Source organism: Cololabis saira, chromosome 7 (assembly GCF_033807715.1).
Source record: "Cololabis saira isolate AMF1-May2022 chromosome 7, fColSai1.1, whole genome shotgun sequence".
Lineage (NCBI taxonomy): Eukaryota > Metazoa > Chordata > Actinopteri > Beloniformes > Belonidae > Cololabis > Cololabis saira.
In genome coordinates, this window is record NC_084593.1 from 24,621,325 (window position 1) to 24,642,871 (window position 21,547).

At 41.5% G+C, this 21,547-nt stretch overlaps 1 protein-coding gene across 1 annotated transcript; it reads right to left on the minus strand.

Moving 5' to 3' along the window:
* Window positions 1-4,776: 4,776 nt before the first annotated feature.
* slc34a1b (solute carrier family 34 member 1b) lies at window positions 4,777-14,816 on the minus strand. The gene is made up of 12 exons (XM_061726263.1): window positions 14,756-14,816; window positions 14,476-14,658; window positions 13,357-13,503; window positions 12,923-13,066; window positions 11,310-11,421; window positions 10,667-10,862; window positions 8,236-8,331; window positions 7,482-7,542; window positions 7,229-7,396; window positions 6,817-6,933; window positions 5,765-5,889; window positions 4,777-5,524 (listed from the first exon to the last, which is right to left on the minus strand). The coding sequence occupies exons 1-12, from the start codon at window positions 14,814-14,816 to the stop codon at window positions 4,931-4,933; spliced, it is 2,004 nt and encodes a 667-aa protein (XP_061582247.1). The 3' UTR covers window positions 4,777-4,930.
* Between the last annotated feature and the right edge of the window lie 6,731 nt (window positions 14,817-21,547).

Genomic DNA, 21,547 nt, shown 5'->3' on the forward strand with positions numbered 1-21,547 from the left:
TGAGGGTCTATTGTTGTATAAAGTTAAGGCACTAAAAACAAAGGTTTTCATTCCAATGCAACCTCACGAACCCATTAAGCAGGGCTACACTTTAGTTATTAGAAAGATAAGCCCATTTCAAATAATGTAAATGATAATAAGACTTTTACAGTGCAAACTGGATTTATTTCCCAAAGCTGAGACTTTTAAAATGTGAGCTTAGAGGCTTCTGTTAGTTTTTAGCTACGTCTCCAGACTGCCGATTCACTGAGATCCAGAGGCTACAGAGCAGTATGTTTTTAAAGAAAAAAGTCAAGAAAAGTGTATTTTTTTTATTAGTGTTATTGTGGATAATATTTAACACAATGAACATGTTGACTCAAACGTTTTTCTTAATATATTTGAATCATTTTCATGTTGACAATATGGCTAGAATTTGTTGAATCTGATGAATCTAACTAAGTCTGCGTGTTCAAAAGGCAAGTCTAATTTACTTTAGTTTGCAGGAAGTCTCAGCTTCTTCTGATTGCTGATTGTTATATTATTTCTGAGCAGAAAAAAAACAATGATTTTTACTTTAGAATTAAGAAGGTAATGACTTCTGAGAAGCAAAAAAAACACAATTCAATAATTCATTTAAATTTCTGTGCTGTGGTTGCAAGTTTAGCACACAATCAGTTCATGTATGTCTGCATTATCACTATATTAACACTATATAGTATTTATTTATTGAAACATTAACTGTCATAACATTATCCTTGATTTTAAAATGCATTAGATAACATTATGTGACGAATTCCACTAAAACCGAGCAAATTAAAAAATGTTATCACTGCTGCTCTTAATAAAAAAATGTTCTTCTAAACTGATCATTCATATGCTCTTCATGTACCTTCAGGACATGATTGCACATTTAAAGCTGATGGTGGAAATAAAGAACATTTTACAACGGGCCTCATCTTTTTCAGTAAATCTATCTCCAGACGATTATTTTAATTAAGAACTTTGCCAACCCTTTAATTCAACATCGAACACAAGAAACAGCTTTTGATCGGTTATTGCTGACTCAGCATCTGGGTAATGAACCAAAAAATATTTCTCAGCAAAATCTGAGGGGTTGAGGGTTGAGAGAATTCAATAAATTGATAAGTAAAGAATTTGATCTTACTTCATTCCTAGCAGTATAAGTTGTGTCCAAAAGTCTGAAATAATTTTTTTTTTCTAAATTGTGGCTTTGCCATTAATGGCTTTGCCATTTTCGAATTCAAGAGTAAGCTGCTAACCAAATTGCACAGACCTGAACCTACATGTCCTCTTCTGCAGCTGATGAGCGTACGGAAAGGACCCCATGGATAAAAGTCTGGCCACCAAATGCTTAACACACTGAATTGCCCTAAACCGACCAAACCCCCAGGACCGATTTGCCATGAGAGACCTAACCTGGGACAATTGCCCCTAATAACATGGCTCCTGGCACATAAGTCCAGAAGACAAGACTCTCTGTTTGCCAGTCAATCTATGTTACTACAACTCACCTATGGTCACAAACTGTGGATATTGACTGAATAAGCTAGATCATGAATATAAGCAATTAAAATTAGCTTTCTCTGCAGGCTGGCTGGATTCCCTTCACGATAGAGTGAGAGGATCAGTCATCTGGGACGGACTTGGGTTAGAGTTGCTGGGGGGGGGGGGGGGGGGGGGGTCATGTCCAACCAGTGGAAGGTCCTGACACAGACCTTGGACATAGTGGAGAGATTACAATTTCTAGGTTTTCCAGGAAGCCTTTTTGTTGTCTTCCCAGAAAAGCTGGAGAACGTGGTCGGGGAGAGAGTTCCGCCTCTCTGCTTAAACTGTTGTTCCCTGCAAACCAATTTCAGATAACAGTGGAGTCCTGACTGCTGACTGCCAACTGCAGTCAGAGAGCAGAGTTACTGGCAAATTGTGCTTAAAATTGTGTGTGAAGGCAGCATTATACCCTGTTTAGACCTGGTTTTCCATCCTTTCATTAATTTAGGAGCAGTCCCAGCTGCCTTTAAACATGCTGTGGTTAGGCCCCATTTAAAGAAAACGCACATTGACTCATCAGTTTTATCAAATTTTAGACTAGTGTCTCATATGCCCTCTCATATTCTGTCTAAGGTTTTAGAGAAAGTTGTTTTTACCCACTTACGATCATTTCTGGAGAACAATTCTGTTTTTGAAAAGTTTCAGTCTGGGTTCAGGTCCCGTCACAGCACTAAGTCTGCCTTGTTAAAGGTATTGTGACATAATTTTTAACATGCTTTTAACACTATTAAAAGTCTTGGCCAATATCCCTCAAATGTGTCTAAAAGGGTGTAACAAGAAAAACTTCACTGCAGTACTCCATGCCTGGCATCTTTTATGACGGTGTTTTTTGCTTGTGAAAAACGCGTCCTTTTCCCCCTTTCCTGTCAATCATTGCCCCGCTCCTCCTACCATACCCCCCCCCCCCCCCCCCCCCCCCCCCCCCCCCCATCCTCCCCTCCTCCTCTCCCCCAAACTCTCCGCACACAGCAGACAGTGGAGGATCAATGGTATGTGATTTTGTCTTGCACACCGTCCACGGGCTGAGCCTCGATCAGAAGGACTCAGGCACCCGACCGCAAGCGGTCCTCCGTACGCCACATTTCCCACGCCCGCCACTCGGACGGGGATTCGGCGCTGAGCTCTTCCCTCTTCGCTCGCCGCTACTGAGCTGAGTTTCTTTTCCTCCTCTTAGTAATATGCTTATGCAGCGGGTTGTCTCGTCTGATCTGAGGTCGTAGGCGAAAAAAATAGCAGAGCGCGGGTGGAGAGGAGAGACGTCTCTCTCCCTCCAGCCTGCGGCTCAGCGCTGATGGGCAGGGAGCTGGGTGGAGGGGGCGGTGATTTAGCGGCCCTTTACGTCACGGTCCACCTCCAAACCAGATGCGCCGTTTTTGCATAATTATGCGGAAAATCCCAGAAAGCACACAATACACTGAATGTTAAAAGTTCGTTTTTTTGGGGTGTAATTGATGTCAAGACACCCAACAAAACACAAAAAATCAAGATAAATTGTTTTTTCATGTCACAATACCTTTAAAGGTGCACAATGATATTGTCCTGTCTGTTGATGTCAAGTGCCCTGTTGTCTTAGTGCTGCTGGATCTCACAGCAGCCTTTGATACAGTGGACCACACAGTCCTCCTGTTACACCTGAAACAGTATGTTGGCCTTCACGGCACTGTACTCAAGTGGTGTACTTCATATTTGTCAGATAGAACCTTCTGTTATGCTTGGTGATTCCTTCTCCTCCAGTGCCTCCCTCTCATGCGGCGTCCCACAAGGTTCTATTCTTGGCCCACTTCTTTTTTCGTTATGTTGCCACTTGGGTCTATTATAGCCAGACATAACTTATCATTTCATTGTTATGCAGATGATCTACAGATCTATCTGCCACTGAAGCCTAAAGCCACTAGTGCACAGAGCTCCCTGCTGGAATGTATTGCTGACATCAAGCAGTGGTTGGCACACACAATTTAATTTAACAAAATAATACAATCCAATACGACTCCTGCACAATGTAACTCATAGGATTAAAAAAAAAACATAGTATAAAGGAGCACAAACAAATTTTGGTAAATGTAATCTGCCTATAGATAAACTAAGTCATGTTTATGACTGTAGCAAGGCTAGTGCTACGGGGGTCACCCGACAGGACAGAGGACACAGGGTTTAGTGCAGGAACTCCTTTATTCTTCCACCCAGACACACGTGCACCAGCAGAGACCTCTTGCTGGTGTGCAGCCACTCTTTATGAAGCCAGGCAGGGTGGAGAGGTTGATTGGGCACACCTGTGCCCAATCAGCTGAGTGGCTGCTCCTCCACCCTGCCACAATGACATTGTGAGATAGTGACTCTTCTTTGGTCTCCTTTTTTGCCCCTCTATCCATTTCTCTTCTCTCATCACTTTTTGAGTCTTTTAATCACCTCTCTTAGCCCGAGCTAGGTTCACCGTTGCTGATGCATCACATTGTAATTTCACACAGTGGTTAAAAAAGACAACAGATTCCGCTGAATTGCCCTAGATTTAGATGACACTTTAAAAAAAAAAAACAACAATTAGTCCTTTGAATAAAATTGAAAATGGCATTTTTAACATGGAAAAACTCCTATGGGACAATTTAGGATGAAGAAAATATATTATTATTTTGTTATTATGTTATTTTTTGCAGTATTCCCTAGATGTCAAATATTGCCTTTGTATCCTCAAAGATTTGCTGAAACATGACGACACTTTCTGTTTAGCAACAGATCCACAAAGTGGAATGATTTGAAGATCAAAAATCCACATGATAGAATGGCGAGTCTTTGAGTAACATCTGTACAGTTCTGATAGAAATTAGTTTGTAATTATGAGTTTATATGTTTTCTATGGACCTGAATTAATGAATAGCACCTTACAGCATTGCAGTGACTGTAATACAATATAATTTTAGCTGAAAAAACAATTTTGTGTATAATCACTTAAAAACAGTCCCGAAATGAGATATCAGATAATCAGTAAATCCTACACATTGGTTCTAATGGAACTAATAGACCTTCACCATGTCTGAAAGTCACGGTGAAGTTAGGATCATACATCATAGCCTATGTAAGGATGTTCTCTCTTGATTTCTGTGAGCTTAGGCCAAGTCACAGTTTCCCTGTTGGCCTTATTAGTTTTGATTTGAAGTCTGTAGGTGACAGTAACCTTTTGGAGGGCTGGATGATCTCATATTTTTGATCCTCGGATGAAGCGGGACTTCATCAATTATCCACACAAAGCAAATTATGGGAATTAAGATTTACTCTAAATATCCTTCCAACCTCATGTCATTTTGCATGACTAAGAAACAATCTCAGATTATTTTTTTCAAAAGTGTTAAAAGTAGAACTTATAGATAATGCAGCTAAAGAAAAGGACCTAAAGTGGAGTGCTGTTGCACCTCTCTAACCCTTTTAATTTAAAAACTTGTACACCTGGTCTAATCTCATCAAGGCAGCTCAGGACTGGGTTAAAATAAGCCTGCTGTTCTTTCCTTTGAGCACACTCTTCCTGGATGTCCACAGATGCTGTCTTTGTTGAGATAGGCTCCTCTCCTTCATCTGCTAAAGTCTCCAGACATGGGTTGCTGCAGCAGATAGTTGCTTTGCTGATCAGTCGGTCGAGGGGTTTGAGAGAGCGCATCCACTTAGGCAAGAAGTCCCAGTTCTGGAGTTTGGTGGGCAGATGTCGGGGGGTACGAGCCTGCATTACATTTACTATGACCACGAAGATGGTGACACCCATAAAAGGGCCCCCAACACCAACCATAACCCGCCAGCCAGCTAGTGAGAGAGCCAGCACCAATGCTGGGAGGAGCAGGAAGCAGAGGAGGAGGTACAAGACTGCAAACCAGCGGTACTTGGCAGTGCGCTCACCCAGGACACGAGCCATCCTTATGGGCAGACGCATGAATGGAAGAGGATACCACAGCAGAATTCCAAACACATTGAAGAAGAGGTGACACAGAGCAATCTATGAACATAAAGAAGGCAAATAGATGGAGAATGCAAGCTCTGAAGTGACTGCCATGTTTTTGTTCTTGTAGGTAAAAAAGATCTTTGTGAATAAGAGGAACACCAGCGAGGACTGTGCTAAAGCTGTCCAGCAAATACAGCGATAATGTTGATGTGTTGTTTTTGATGTTTATGAAGTTCATTGTGGTTTTTAAAATGATACTACATGTATGTACTGTATAATGAAACACCAGCCTACCTGTATGGAAGCTGCTAGTTTGTTCCCAGGACTGGCCATAGCAGCCAGCAGGGCTGTGGCGGTGGTCCCAATGTTGGAACCAAGGGTGAGAGGGTAGGCCCGCTCCAGACTGATGACCCCGACACCTGAAGGAGATGAGAGAAACATATACTGGAAAACCGGATAAATAGGGTAACATTTGTTTGATTTGAGTGTATTCACTTGTTTAATTTGTCTGGTTTGTTTTCATTGCATGATGCTATGACAGGAAGGCCCAGAGATCTGAAGGGATGCAAAACCCGAGATGCACTACACGCCAGAAGATTAACAAACCCCTTTTCAATCTTGCTTTTTCATTTCAAGATTGGTTAATTTTCTCCCTTCTCACCCATTGAGAACTAGGACAGCCTCCAGGCCACTGCTTAGCAAACACCCCCAACTCTGAATAGGATTGAAATGGCTGAAGAAAATTATTGACCGACTGCTGATGTTCTTCATTTATTTCTCTTATATAAGATGAGAAATTATTCTCATCCTACATTCATCACTCTGTGGCAGACTGATGACCCAGCATGCTCCCTTTAGTCAGCACAACATCTAATGAAATTTCATAAGTCTCTATCCGTTGATATATGTAGGCTTATATCTTCATTTTGCCTGGCCTACGTAGTAAATGAGGCATTAGTCAAAACGGAAACAGGTGGGGCAGATGCAGCTACTCTGCAAGGCCTACAATTTCCAAGACCAACAATTTTCCAAACAATTTTTCCCAATTTTTAGATATTTTCCAACTACTGTGCCTTCCACATCTTACAACGGAAAATATGCTATTTTCTTTTTAGCAACATTTAGCTAAATGACAAATATAAAAACATGAATGTAATGTGCAGCTCAGCAGGTTTCAAGAACATGGCCAAACAGAAAAATGTATTTAGTGACCTTGGGGCTGCACTGTACATCATGCAAATCTATTATTAAGAACATAAGTACAGGAAACTGATCATTACTGATCCATTATTTGTGAAACCGTTTATAACAGGCTGTAGAAAAATGAAGGTAAACATACTACTCACCTACCAGGGGAGTCATAGCAGAAGTAAAGACAGAACTACTCTGGACCAAAAATGTAACCCCTGCACCCACCAACATGGCAATGTATCCTGCCAGCCACCCAAATGGAAATGGCGGGTCTGTTGAGATACATAAATGAGACCGAAATTATATAAAAGGCTCCAGAATAAACAACAGAGGACTCAAATCTTTAACTAAATTGGAGAAGAAACTGTTAGCAGCTTTGTAAATGCACAAACATCTGCTCACTGCTCCTTCTAAAGATCTTTTTTTCTCCCATTGATGTTTTTGTGAAGTTTCATTAAAAAATTCAAAATTAACTTTTATGGTTTGACTGTTATTTCTCATAATTGGGGTTTGTTTGCTTGGCAGACTGGATTCTTTAGCATCTGGTGCAGTGATTAAAACACCCACCAGTATTGATGACTTTATGGATGATCTTTGCAACTTGGCCTTTCAGAATGGAGTTTAGCAGTTTGACCAGAAGCATTAAACATGTGCACAGGACAACCAGGGAGGCTGCCAGGAGAATAAGGCCCACTGCGAGGTCCGTCAGCTCTGTAGAAGCAAACAAGTGTCTACCTGCAGAGAAAGACCACGCCCAGAAACATCAGGGTTTTCAATGTTCTGGCTACATTATTACACATATAATGGAGTTTTTACTCACATTTGACACGTGATGACCAAGGCAGGTCTTGGCAGTTTTCAGTGCTTCTATTACCAGCAAGCTGTAGAAAGTAAGGATTTTAAATATACTGCTGAATATACTTCAACTGCACCCCCAACAACAACATTTTACCAGATTTGACAATTACTAATACAATGTCAGAATGATCAACTGAGCTGAGTGTCTCGAAATTATGTCAGAAAATATTGTCCCTGGAGCCTTCATGAGCTAGTCCTTTAATTGGCATTGGCCTATAACTTTGAAACTATTTGGCAAATTACAACTTTTAATCCAAACTCAGAGAAGGTTTTCTCAACTTTAGGTAACACTGAGGGAATAGAAATGTAATTTTAAAACTACTAAATTGAAAAGGTAAATGTTAACAGAGGATGCTTGCTAGTAAAATTAATTTCCTCATTATAAGACTTCTATTGGCCATGCAGCATCAAATGCCACAGGTTGTCTCGTCAAAACTTATGCGAGAAATTGGAGGGAATTGTTGCTGTAGCCTTCAGCGTTTTCCAAATGTGAGGCAAAACTTTATTTTCTTATCCCAACACCATGTTAGAGGCCTGCCAAGGTCATTTCAACTACCAGATCCTGATTCTATACGCTTGGTTTGATGCTTACAGGTTCTACAGTTTTTGCTATAGGCACTTTTAGGTGGAAATAATGAGGAAAACGTTTTGTTTTTTTTAGACATTACAGATACAATAAATATCGTGCTCTCTTCAGAGTAGAGATGAGCGTTTACCATAACCGGGCCAGTCTGGCACCATTCTTTCACCAGGCTCCTGTTCCTCATGTCCTCATTTCCCATGGCAATCCCTGTGATCACACATTTGTCCAGCTGTGGGTAAAAAGAGAGATATTCACAGCGATTTAAAGGTGAGCCATATGAAAGGATTAAAAAGGGATTTGCTAATCACCCTTTTAAACTGAGGCTTCAGGTTTTGTTTGATGTCCAACGAAACGCTTTGCTGTATCTCTCAGTGCTGCCAGATGCATGGAAAATGTTTCACGTGTATTAGGTTGAATTAATTCTGAATTTAATTCTGTTAATATCAGTTTAATGTTTCTACAGGAACCTAACTCACTTAAATACCTAAAGAGAATGAAACCCCAACTGACTTTCTAATCTGGCAACACCATGCTTTTTATTTCAAATATATATGCACTGTGTTGTGGGTTTTCTGCTCAGCAAGCTCTTCCTTCTCCTGCCTTTCTGTCTGTGTTTGTCGTGTATCGCGTGCTTGCGTGACTGAGTGTTTTTCAGGATGACTCCTCCATCTTCCCGCCGGCTCTGCACGCCTGCTCCTCATGTGCTCATCACACCCGGCCATCTATCTACACCAGTCTGCTCTGGACATCTCCAGCTCGTCTCAGTTGACTTCACGTCATTATCTGTCTTGCCAGGGTTCATTCTTTTTTAAAAGCCAAGTTGATTAATTCTACATCTCTATGTTTAGATGCTTCTCATGGCTGCCCATGGACACTATGTGTCTGGATATCTGCTACCTTCCCCCCCTCTGATCCAAAACCCCGGACGGAATCTAGGACCTTGCTGTGTACTCGAAGCTTCAACCAAAGTTTTTGAAAAGACTGTTTTTAATAAATCCTCGCAAAACATCAGGGGTGCACCTTGGGGTTCAATATTCTACCACTTCGATAGGCTGGAGTTTGAGAACTGATGAACCACCTTGGAATCAGAATGCAACCAACGTTATGCTCTCCCCCTCAAGCACCTACATACAAGTTAAGAGAAACAAAACTACACAAAGTTATAGCTTTTTTATGAGTTATATTAGATCATCCCACAACTACTTAATTTAGCTCAACAAGAGTTCAGGAACTTGAAGTTGATTTTGGACATGCAGCTGTGTGGTGGAAATCTGCATCCCTGGCTAAAGAGGCACATGAACATGCATGTTTGTTATAAATCAATGTACATCTGTTTTTCTTTTCTTTTTTTCTGATACCAGTTTAATCCCATTCAGGGTCAAAGGGGGCGGGAGTCTATCCCGGCTGTCGCTGAGCTCCAGCCACCTACACACCACAGTCCATCATCAGGCCACACATCAAGAAGCAACCGTGCACAGTCACACTCGGTCCTGACGTCAACCTAAATCACTAATAAACCAAACATATATGTTTGTGGAAGGTGGGAGAATTCTGGAATACCTGAAGAAGACCCACCAGATGAACATACAAACTTTACACTCGAAGAGGGATGAGATGAGATTTGAGCTGCCACCCCTTTTTGCTGTGAGGAAACAGCACAAGCCTTTTTGCCCCACTAAACGTGCCCCAAAAGTCACTAAATTTTGCACGCAAGCCAGGCCTGGCGAAAAATGTGATATTTAATGGTTTGCATTAATGGGCGTGGCCTCATGGCTCAACAGCGCCCCCTAGAAAACTTTGTGCCTCAAGCCCCACAATACGGTTTGACGTACATGCACAAAAATCGGTACACACCTGTATCATGTCGCAACTTAAAGAAAAGTCTCTCAGCGCCATGGCCGAAACCGAACAGGAAGTCGGCCATTTTGAATTAATCATGTAATTTTGACGCAATTTATGGCATTTCTTCGTCCGCTTCTTCGCCCTGTATTATACATCAAAATGTGCGTCTCGATCCTGCGACAATGCGCATTACTTTTCTCAGTCAAAAGCGTTACCGTGGCGACGATAGACGCCAAAAAGCGCGCCCCCCCTTCATCTGATTGGTCCATATTTGATTGTTCCTACTTTCTGCCATAACTTTTGAATGGTTTGACATAAAGACTCGTGGGTGGTGTCATCTGACTTAGTTTTGAGTCCTTGACCTTTATTGGTGAAAATTGCACGCGCGAGGGCCTCTTCATCGCTGCTTGCAGCTTTAATTTATCATTTTTATAGTTCCTGCACAGTAAAACTAAGATGGAAGCTGTATTGTTAGGGTTCGTCTGATGACCATCAAACATATTTTAAACAGCTTTCCTGAGAGTCGCCTCACACATGGAAAATGGGCATCGCTCCAAAACGTTAGACCAAATGCGGCTGCTGTGTGAGTCAGGCTGTAGCTGAAGAAATAAAAATCATCTTGTAACGTACACACCACACTGCTGGTATGAGGAAAAAAGAGAGAGCAGTTGTACTGCAGAAAAAGACAAGGCAGGAGATTAGAAAAATAAAAGTAGTTTTACCTGTATGATGAGCTTTGTGACTGGCTCAGTGATGACCTTTAGCAGCTCAGGTGCTTCCTCTCCAGACTGGAGACTTAAGATGTTGACCAGCAGGAGGGACAGCCGGGTCATTAACCCGCTCGCCACCTCCAGAGGCAACAGCACCAGGACGGACAGCCAGTTGAAGCAGTCGTGGATTGTTGCCCCAGCAAAGGCGCTGCGGTGGGTCACAATAATTAACTGCGTTCACCAGGTTCAGCCAGCATCCGCATGATCATCTCCTTAGAGTAATTGCTTATTAATCTGATTTTCACGGCTGCGCTTTTTCATGATATGTGTGTTTCCATATGGGCTCAGTATTCAAATGACTAAAGATGAATACATTGTAATTATTTTACCAGACATGCATAACATAATACCATGTGTTCAGTGCAATATCTTTTCACACCAGAGATTACTGGCACTGCACCGGTGTGGATTGATGCCATCATTGTCGCTTTTTAGAAAATACACTGCAACGGAGGCGTACAGTAAGAGGCGGCGAGCAGCTGCCAATGATTTCTCGTCATCCTCCTCTGCTTTCTCCCTTGCACTTTAAACACTTTTATCATTTATGCTCCCATTTTCTCACCATCCTCTGCCTCAGCCGCGCTTTCTCACTCACCGCTGAAAGTCATCTCTCTCTGCAGCTTGCATCATGGCCACTATGGTGTTTGTGACAGAAGTCCCGATGTTGGTGCCCATGATGACAGGAACAGCTGATTTTACCTCCAACACTGAGAAGGGAGATCATACAGAAGGTTGTATTTTATCCTCAAAACATTTATACAGTTTTAATGCATTAGGCTTTTTAATGCGTAATTGAAAGCAATGTGAGTTTTGATAGAGATGAAGGGTCATCGTGATTTCAAAATGAATGGAGGCAGCTTTGCAGTTTGCTTTAATGATAATGACATGATGGGACAGACATCATATAGGCAAACTTCCATGTTTTGCTCTCTCTTTAATCATTAACATCAATCTTCCTCTTTGCTCTCTTATTTAAAGCTTTTAGAGACAGAGTGGCAGCTCCTTCATTATGATGCCATTCGTCTTACGGACTGAATGTGGAATAATAACATGTAAGAGTGTGAAGTGAAATCAGTTTCTGCGTGAGGTGGGACAGTCTAGTCTGAGCGAGATGGTGACAGCTAATGCTGTGTGATTCAGTTTGATGTGAGTACCACTCTGACTCCAGTCCACTCATCCCTGCAGTACAGTCATTCAGAAATGGCTTTGATAAACATCTGGCCTGGCTAGCCAGATAAGGTCACTTTCCAAATACGTTCGGTGCCCCTGCAATTCACATCCATTTCCACCAGTACAGCATAAACAAAATAAATAAATAAATATTTTTTTAAATTACGAAGGAAAAAGTGGCTCCCATTTACATTTGTGTCAAACAATTAGAAATTCTTTGGATTTCTGAAATCTTTGGAAATTCTTGGACCTGGAAAATCTGTCACGTGGTGAAGTTGGACACTTAGAACGGCAAAAGGTTCAAACTTTCTTACCACGACATGAAAATCATTACTCATTTACGTCTCTCTAATTCCCCGTGAAACCAACATGAAGATGAAGCCACGAGATCCTTCAGCAACTAGGATCAGAACACGAGGAGTTTCTATCACCTTGATGGCAGCATGTTACAGCAGAAACGGGTTCCCAGACTTTGAGTAGTTTGAGTCAGTTTAGAAAACATCATCAAATTTATGGTTAAATTTGAGTTTGTGATGATTGAAAATACACAAATAAATGCTTTCAAGCACAGAATGATTTTTTCATTGTCTCTCCCCTTTTACTGCTGGATCGTTTTTCTCTGCCTTATTTTATTCCTCCTGCATTAATCTAAACTCAATTTACTAAGCCATTCTAGCAGAAAGAAGAACATACTGTATAAGATAAAGTAACTTCTTAAGAAAAGGCACTCTGTTATATGATTAAGATTCAGATTTCAGATTTTCTGCTCATTATTTTTTGTAATAATTAAAGATGCAGCATTCAGCTTTCATATTCTCCATTAAAATTGATATGTTAATGTTTTCTTTTTGTTTTTTCCGTCCATTATCTCTGTATGCAAAACGATAAGGAGAGAGAAAGAACAAGCTTAAAATGCAGAAAACACAAGATGAGGCTGTCATGTTTACATTCTTTCCATTTCAATATCCTTTTTACAACATGAAACGGCTCATACGCTGGCACTCGCACACTGGCACGCACTTTAATGCGCCTACTCACATCCGGAGGCCACCAGACTGACTATAATGGAGGTGGAGGTTGATGAGCTCTGAACCAGCACGGTAACCAAGATCCCCACCACCAGTCCTGCCACGGGGTTCGACAGCACTGCGTTGTCCTTGAAAATGTCCCCCGCCACTTTACCTGGTTAAATATGCCGCCCACGAACAGAAAACACACAAACACAGAGGAATAAAAGGTCTCAGAGATGACAAGGTTGCCAGGAGCAATGTTAAACAAGACAAACTGCCGTAAACTGCCTGTTTCCCCACATCCACAAAGGTCACCAGAAGAAGCTTTAGAGTCAATGAAGCAGCAGAGCCCAGTGGAACACCGTGAACTCTTCTGCGGTGGCTCATTTATTTGTCAAACATCAACTGGTTGACTCACTGTCAGCCCACTGGGGTAGTAGTAAGTAGGTAAGTTATACTCACCCCCTGCTAACTGGAAGGCAGAGCTCAGAGTGTCCAAGGAGCAAACGAAGAAGAAGAGGAGGCTGAAGAGGAGAGGGACCTTGGATATATTGATGAGGAGATGCCTGAGCTTGTGTAGACCCTCTGCAGAGGTTTGAGCAGAACTACCTGATCAGAACAATAACCAGGGAGAGAGTTAGACTGGCAGTACGGTAGGGATGGGCGGTATGGACTAAAAAATGTATCACGATAATTTCTGGCATTTATCCCGATAACGATAAAAATGACGATTAAAAAAATACCAATTCAACTCCATCTTTTAAACTATAAATCTATCTTGCTCTCAGATCCGCCATGTTTGTTACACAAAAATGTCATCAACGGGAATTTATCCTTCCTTCCTTCCTTCCTTCCTTCCTTCCTTCCTTCCTTCCTTCCTTCCTTCCTTCCTTCCTTCCTTCCTTCCTTCCTTCCTTCCTTCCTTCCTTCTTTCCTTCCTTCCTTCCTTCCTTCCTTCCTTCCTTCCTTCCTTCCTTCCTTCCTTCCTTCCTTCCTTCCTTCCTTCCTTCCTTCCTTCCTTCCTTCCTTCCTTGCCGTACGTTGTGCGTGGATTTAACGCAGAACCATAAATCAGCTTTACACAAAAACGTCATCAACGGGAATTTATCGTTTTTACCGCAAGATGACAAATTCTTATCGTGGGGAATTTCTTTGGCGGTATATCGTGAACGGTAAAATATCGCCCATTCCTACAGTACGGCTTAAGTTGTACACGGTCACATTGACCACTTCCTTTTTTGTTTTGTTTGTTTTGTTTAAGAAACAAAGCTTCATCAAGGAGAGTACTAAGAGGGTGGGACGCTTGCTGTGTGCAGCTCTGCTGTTGTGTGATTTCAGCCTTCTGGATGAGAGCGATAGCCTCGCTGAGCTCCCATGTGTTGAGAACAAAGCCATCTGACATTATCCACATGCAGACAAACACCACTGAGTTGCAGTGGGACCACAGCATCCCACTAGTATCGTGTGCTTTGCTAATAAGCACGCCCCTCAGATTCTGCTGCTGCCATGTGCTTATTCAGAAATCAAACTGGCAGCCCAAGACATAAAAGTGTGATTCTCGTCCTCTCCTCTTTCTTGTACCTCTCTCTTCAGGGAGTCCATCCGTCTCAGTTAGTGGAGGTTTGCTTGAGTGGCGATCGACAAGTTCACTGTAGCCGTCAAAGCTGCTCGTTAGGTCAAGGATGGAGCCGATGCCAGACTCCCCGTCCTCTTCACTCTGAAGTTTAGGTTGTGAGGAGAGCTGAGGTGCATGCATCCTCGAACCTGGCAACAGAAAACAAGAGTTTTCATTCAGAGGGTGAAGAGCAGCTTTGAGGAGCTTCAAGAACGTAAAACAACATACGATAAGGGTTTAAGTTACCGCTGTAGTTGAGCTCAGGGCTCTGTCCAGAGGACACGGTGGTTAGAAAACAAGAGGACATATGTCGGCTTGAGTGCTGTGGGGAGATGTGCAAGAAATTTAAATCAGAAAGATGGGACAAAGATGAGAGTGCATGTGTTTATCAGCCATCTGCAGCAATAAAAAGAAATCTGAGGAGACCGTGTATATGAAGCCATCTCTCAGAGTTACTGACAGCAATTGACAAGTAATTAGAAGACAACAAAGGCGACCCACTTTGTTCACAAGAGGGAGCTATCTTTGATTTAAGGTCAGGTTGCACACCTCACCTCCCATCAAATTAACGGGTTGTCATAATCAGTAAGAGAACGCCAGTGTAACTTGTCCTCCATTTCCTGCAGCTGTGAGTCACCTCTTAAAGAGACGCTCCACCATCTAAGAGCTGCAACTCCTCTCAAAAAGGTTCCACGTTCTTGGCTTAAAGAGTATGTTTTTCCCCCGTTTCATGTTAGCCGCTTTGCTACATTTTAAAGACTTCAATGGAAGAGGCAATACTGATGTATCCCTTAAAAGCGAAGAGGATGGAAGTAATTACAGCAGCCCAAATTACAGTAATTACACTCAATGCATCATTAGCATTGTGTGCGGCATCCTCCTGCAGGTTTGGATCAGAGGCACTGTAAGCATATACGTGTCTCTCTGTATGTGAGGGAAGAGTAAAAAGTTATATAAATCTAAGCTGAATAAACTGTGGACACATTTAGTGGGAATTCTGTGCAGATGACGGTATATACACCAACCTCAATGTTCCCATCTGATACAGTATCTTTTAAATTGATCTTTTACTTAACACATTTTTATTTAGGTGGTGAAGCATTTTGTTAAGTCTTGTTTCTGATGTTAATTTGATTTCAAATAAATAAATAATGGAAGAAAAATGGTGAACATGGTGACTACTGTCACTATGCTCTTATAAATTCCTTAACATTTACTAAAATGTCAGAACTGCAGTTTTAAATAGAAAATAATAAAAAAATTAGAACATAGTATTGATGACCTTGATCACAAACATGTTACTGTATTTGATGCTGAGTTGTGAAGAATCAGCTCTTACCGTTTCTCAAACAGCCTTAGTGTGACTCCTGTAAAGAAAAGGATCAAACTGAGCAATAAATTATGTTTAAATAAGCTACCGTGTCTTGAGGTGTTCAGAGCACCACCTAATCCTCTGGTGATTAACTGGCCTCGCCACCAGAGACAACACTGTTAATCAATAACACAAAGCGATAAGTTAATGATGCATTAGTCGGGTACGTATGTTGTTTGTTAAGTAATGATTGATGTTTTCTCAGCAGGCTGTTTTTCTCCTGCTTTTTGGTCAAGAAGATGATTCAAAGATAAAGTGCGTGTGTGGAGTGATTTATCCTCACGTCTATGAAGGTTTCAGGGCAGGAGAAGTCTGACATCTAGTGGTGGATGTGGGGAACTACTGCAGAATTGTGCTACTTCACTCACATTTTGTTTTCATTTGGTTTTTTTTATATGGAAAAGTTTTGAATAAGGGCATGAAATGATCATATCTTCTATAAAATCAGTTAGCAGAAGTATTTTAGGCATGTGAGGTGTAATCTGCGTGACTTGTGCAGACAGTGCAGGTGCTCAGGTGCTTTGCCAGCACATAATATCAAGAATGTTGTGATTGGAATGAGCTATTGGGGAGATTTCCTCTTTAACACACACACACATGCACATGCACACGGTTACCTACACACTCCTGTACCCACAGGTGATGTTGCCCTCCTCATCATGGAACAGAACAGCACTGGTCTGTGAAACTGTGTAATTGTTAATAATTAGTGCTGGTACAGTTCTGTCATATCAGCAGCGCTCTCAACCAGATCCGCCAAACCTGCTGACCTCGGACGTGCATCCATGAGCTCATGAGCAGAACTCAGTAACCCCCTCGCCTCAGTTGATGCTTTCCAAACTATTATGAGAGCTGGGAGCCGGGGAGAAATAAGAGCTTTACTGTTGTGCAGGGAGTGCGGTTCAAGCTGAGGTGACTCTAGGTGAGGGCTGCTCTATGTGCGAAGCAGAGTTAGGTCAAGCAAGTCAAATGCACAGCTACACACACACACACACACACACACACACACACACAGACAAACACACACACACACAGAGACTCCAACTTGTAATCACTCACACACCTGTCTGGTGACTGCTAAATCTCCAGTGCATCTCCAGAACACTTTGGTGAAAAGCCGTCTATGATGCGCCTAATAGCTTTCTGCACGTGACGTCATGGCAACGCTGCTGCCACCTGTTAGTATGGTGATTTCTTTAAAGAACAACAGGGTCATCACGTTGCCACTCAGCACATCTGCTGCTTCTCGGCTGTGTTGTCCAAGGTTAATCTTTCACTAAGGAATGCGTATATACTCGCTCTGTTTTTACCGGCAAAGGTGATGGTCATGCTACTTCTCATATTAATGAAACACCACCTCAAGATCTTCATAGTTTTGAAAGTTATATTGTTTGTAGCCGATGTTTGAAATGTGACTTTGAGTAACAATTCACACTTTAAAGAAAAGACGTTACACATAGCATTTATGTAGTTTTCTATTGGGGATAATGTTAATTGAATTGATCTAAACTAAACCACCAAAAATAATTAATGTTTTCATTTGTTCAAGTGTGTTAATGAGGACTGATCCCTCAACAAACAGTTTGAAGTGATACGTCCGTCCATCCATCACTGCTTCCTCCTTGGCCACGGTGACTTGGAACTTTTACGCAGCCGGTTTTAGGTGAGAGCTGGGATACAATTGAATAATTCGTCAGTCCATTACTGCACCTACGCATGTCCCAGAATTCAGTGGGCTGTTACCAGGATGCGAACCTTGGCAGACTTACTGTGGTGAGGAATTGATTCAAAAGCTCCTTATGGTTATGGTTGGATGAAATTGGACCGTTTCATGTTCGTTCTTCCAGAATTTGATGCACAAACAATTCAATACAGTATTGAAGAAACATTCGAGTTGCGTCTACAGCTTTTTTTGTTTTTTGTTTTGTTTTTTTGAGCAGCACTAAGCTTGGCAGATCTCCATCAGCAGGCAAGACAGTCGGCCGGCTTTTGGTCCATGTGGTGGGGTGCATGATTCACAGACTTTATCACATTTATTGTGAAAGAGAGCAGAATAAAGTTGGACTTACTGAGCAACATCACTTTATTGTAACCACACATTCAGATAGTACATGAACAACACTCACAGCACAATGGCACAGCTTCATCACAGGTGTCCCTTCCGTTTACAAGGCATTATTCTCCGTGTTTTTGTCTCTCAGCTGTTTTGTGTTCACCTCAGTTTCACAACTTCCATGTTTTATATTGTAGCTTCCTGTTATCCATGGTTATCTGCATGTTTCCTTGTGGACATGTGTACATTTTATGGTAATGAATGCAGCTTGATGTCAGTTTGATTTATCCCTTCAGCTCTTCAGTGGAGGAAGAGGGCGTGTCCGAGCCGTCAGGACACTCCTGCAGCACAGAAAAGTAAAATTTAGTCCTAGGTTGTTTTTAATAGCTTATAGATGGTTACAATGCTGCTTAAAGGGGCACATGAATGAAAGAGGAACATGAATATCTCTTTTATTATACAGTAAGTACAGGAATACAACCCAAACAAAGCTCACCTTCACTTTGTCCAGCTCTGGCCTGCCTGGCAGTGACTTTTGTGAGGAAAAAGGCTGTCAGATTGGATAGTATAGTCACATGAGGTCCAATGAGTTAAAGAAATAAAGGTTTCAATAAAGAAATATTGTGCCAGACCTTTGCTCACCTTCTTCGACTGCTGCATCTCCTCTGTAGATTTAGACCTGTTCTTCATGTGCTTGTGAGGAGAGGTGGTGGTGGGACACTGGAGAAGCGAAGGTGGCATTAGACTGAGTCTGACTGATTCGCATATCTATGAGTGTCACACTGTCACGCACCTCATTTGCCTTCTGCTCCATGGCTGATTTTAAAATTGTACTCAGCTCTGCAACCACTTCAGGATGGATCGCCTTCTTTTTCCTTTTTTCAAGTCTGGCTGGGCTGCTATAATGTTGAGAGAAAGCAAAAGAAAAAAAAACAACTTTGCCCATCATATTGCTGTATGCTACAAACAATTTCAAGGTTTTAGGTTCTGAGAATGAGAGCAGTGGTACAGAATGAAATTATGATTTTTGGTAATCATATCTGTAACATTGTAACATTGTATGGGGTTCTAACTATTACTCTAGTCTTAAGAAGATCTACCTGTTACAAAAAAGATTTGTCAGAAGTGTCACGTTTTCAAATGCATTTGTTCAGTCTTTGCCAATATTTCATAAGCTTAAGCTCTTGAAAATTTATGACATAAACACAATTCAAATTTGTACCTTTGTCTATAAAACCAGATTTAGGAGAGATTTTTTGCCTGAGTGTTTTGATAATTTTTTCACTCTGAATTCTGATGTTCATCAATATAGTACCAGGCAAGCCAATTATATCCATATGCCTAAGAATCTCACCACAAGGGGTCAGTTTCTGCTGAAGTATCGTGGTGCAGAGCTGTGGAATAGTCATCAACACGTGGTAAACATCTCTCCATCTTTGTCAATATTTAAAACAAATTTAAAACAATTTCTGGTTTCATTATATTCAAATGATAAAATTGTTTGCTGACCTTTTTGTTTGTTTCTGATAATATATTTCTTCGTATGAGTTGTAAATATGCACATGTGTGTATGTGCGTATGAGGAAGGGGGTATTGGGTGGGGAGGGGGGGTGTAAAGTGTTGATTATAATTATTTGTATGTTTAAGAGGGGAGGATCGCTTATAAGCCCGTCGGGCTTCATGATCTTTCCTGCACATTTTATCTTTGTTTTTTTTTCTGTTCTTTTTTCGATGCTTGTATGTTTGTAAGTGCAAACAAATAAATAAAAATAAAATAAAAATCATCTTGAAGAATCCTAATCAAGCTGATGAGGGTGCAGTTACAGGCTTTTCTCACCAGATGGCGCCTCTGACTCGTGAATCTTTGTTGCTGTCATCAAATTCAGCATTTCACTGGGTGGATTTCCTTTGACAATTTCACCTTGCTATTGGTGTCAGATGTCACACAGACACACAAACGCTGTTGTAGGAAGCATTGGCTTGATTTTGATTTGTGCAGACAGAAAGGAAGACTTTGACTGATTTAGTACAAAATGTAGCTTTAAAGATGCTGGATTATGCCTCTGGGGCAGCATGGCAGCACGGTGGTGATGACTCCTGATCACCTGATAACCTTTCTGTGTGCAGTCTGGAGGTTTTTTCCCCCCTGGGGTAACCCCACCTCACACATGGTGATGGATGGGAGAGGCTGCAAGCCCCCATGACACTGAACCGTATGAAGTGGGAATAGAAAGGGGGTGGATATTATGCCTTTTTAATGGGATATTACAATTACTCTGGTCTTTTACATAATAAGAGCATGTTAAATGTCTACAAAACCACAAATACTCAGACACAAGAGCTCCCAAGCTCAATGAAATGCCTCCAAGCTCCACTCCATAAAATACCAGCCTACAATGCTTTGCACACCTTCAATAAAAGGATGCACTCTTCCTTCAGTTCCTACAGTCGGCGTGATGCATGATGTTTTTGAAGCGATGCATGATGATGATGATGATGTTAGAAACCTTTTGAAAGTTTCACCAGAGCGGAAGAACACCACTGTGTCACATGACATTAAAAATTCTCGGGGCGAGGCGGCTTCCTGCTGCCTCGACTGGCAGCAGGAAGCCGCCTGACATGGCTGGCTGAGGACTTCAGACTCATCATCTGTTTACTATTTTATGTAATTTTTAACTCTTTGGATTAATCTTTAAACCTTCTCAATATAATGTGATAGTATTTTCAGGAAAGACATTTAAAAAAAAAAAAGGGTTTTCTCTCTCTAAAAGTGTTGCTCTGACCACTATTCCCATAAGATCCACCACTGCTGTGAGCTCAATGAAGCGGGTCCGACCTTCCTGCAGCGCTTTGAACTCCAACTCTGATGTCACCGGCTCTGTTTAATGGCCTTCACGTGAACCATAGTCTGGCAAGTTTGCTCTCCAGTGCATTTAAAGAATGAGCGACCATCTTCCACATCACCGGTCAGAGGGGAGGGGAACCAAAACGAACAAGAACTACAACCTGACATTGCAGCTATGTTCAGTTAGAAAGAAAACTAATGGGTAAAATGTATGTTGGTGCTGTGTTGGCAATTGCATTAGTGGAAAGTAGTATGATTAAAATAGTTAATTAATGATAATGATCCTGACCATCAAAAATTAAGAAAACTATCATGGTCTGAGAAAAATAAATGCTTTGCAAGTTCCATCAAAGGCTGGGGTAATCAATACGTTTATAAATATTCTCTCAACAACCCATGCAGATTCAAATGATTTTATGAGGATTTACAAATGAATAAAACAAGGATGAAACTCAGAGCATACATTCATGCACGCCTCTGCCTGTTGCACGTCGGTCCCAGATGGGGGCACAGCTGGTGGCCGAGGACAAAACACCTCCAGGTTTGGGTCAATACCCCAAACACTATTTTTTTTATTTTTTTATTTTAGAATCCAACTACCACTCTGCTGAATCGATATCTGCATATTTAATGGGAAGCATGGATTTAAGTTTGCCGCTGTTTTTTTTTCATTGATGTCCTTTATCATAAAGCACGTGCTCCGTAGTTCAACAGAAAAAAACTCCTTTAGGTCAACCAACAATCCTTGTAAAGGCAATCATCGGGTAC

Coding starts and splice junctions, on each gene's coding strand:
- slc34a1b (XM_061726263.1), bottom strand. CDS start 14,816: ATGTCCTCTTGTTTTCTAACCACCGTGTCCTCTGGACAGAGCCCTGAG. Junction 14,659..14,755: donor CCCTGAGCTCAACTACAGCG/GTAACTTAAACC, acceptor TTCTGTTGCCAG/GTTCGAGGATGCATGCACCT. Junction 13,067..13,356: donor TGCCTTCCAGTTAGCAGGGG/GTGAGTATAACT, acceptor ATATTTAACCAG/GTAAAGTGGCGGGGGACATT.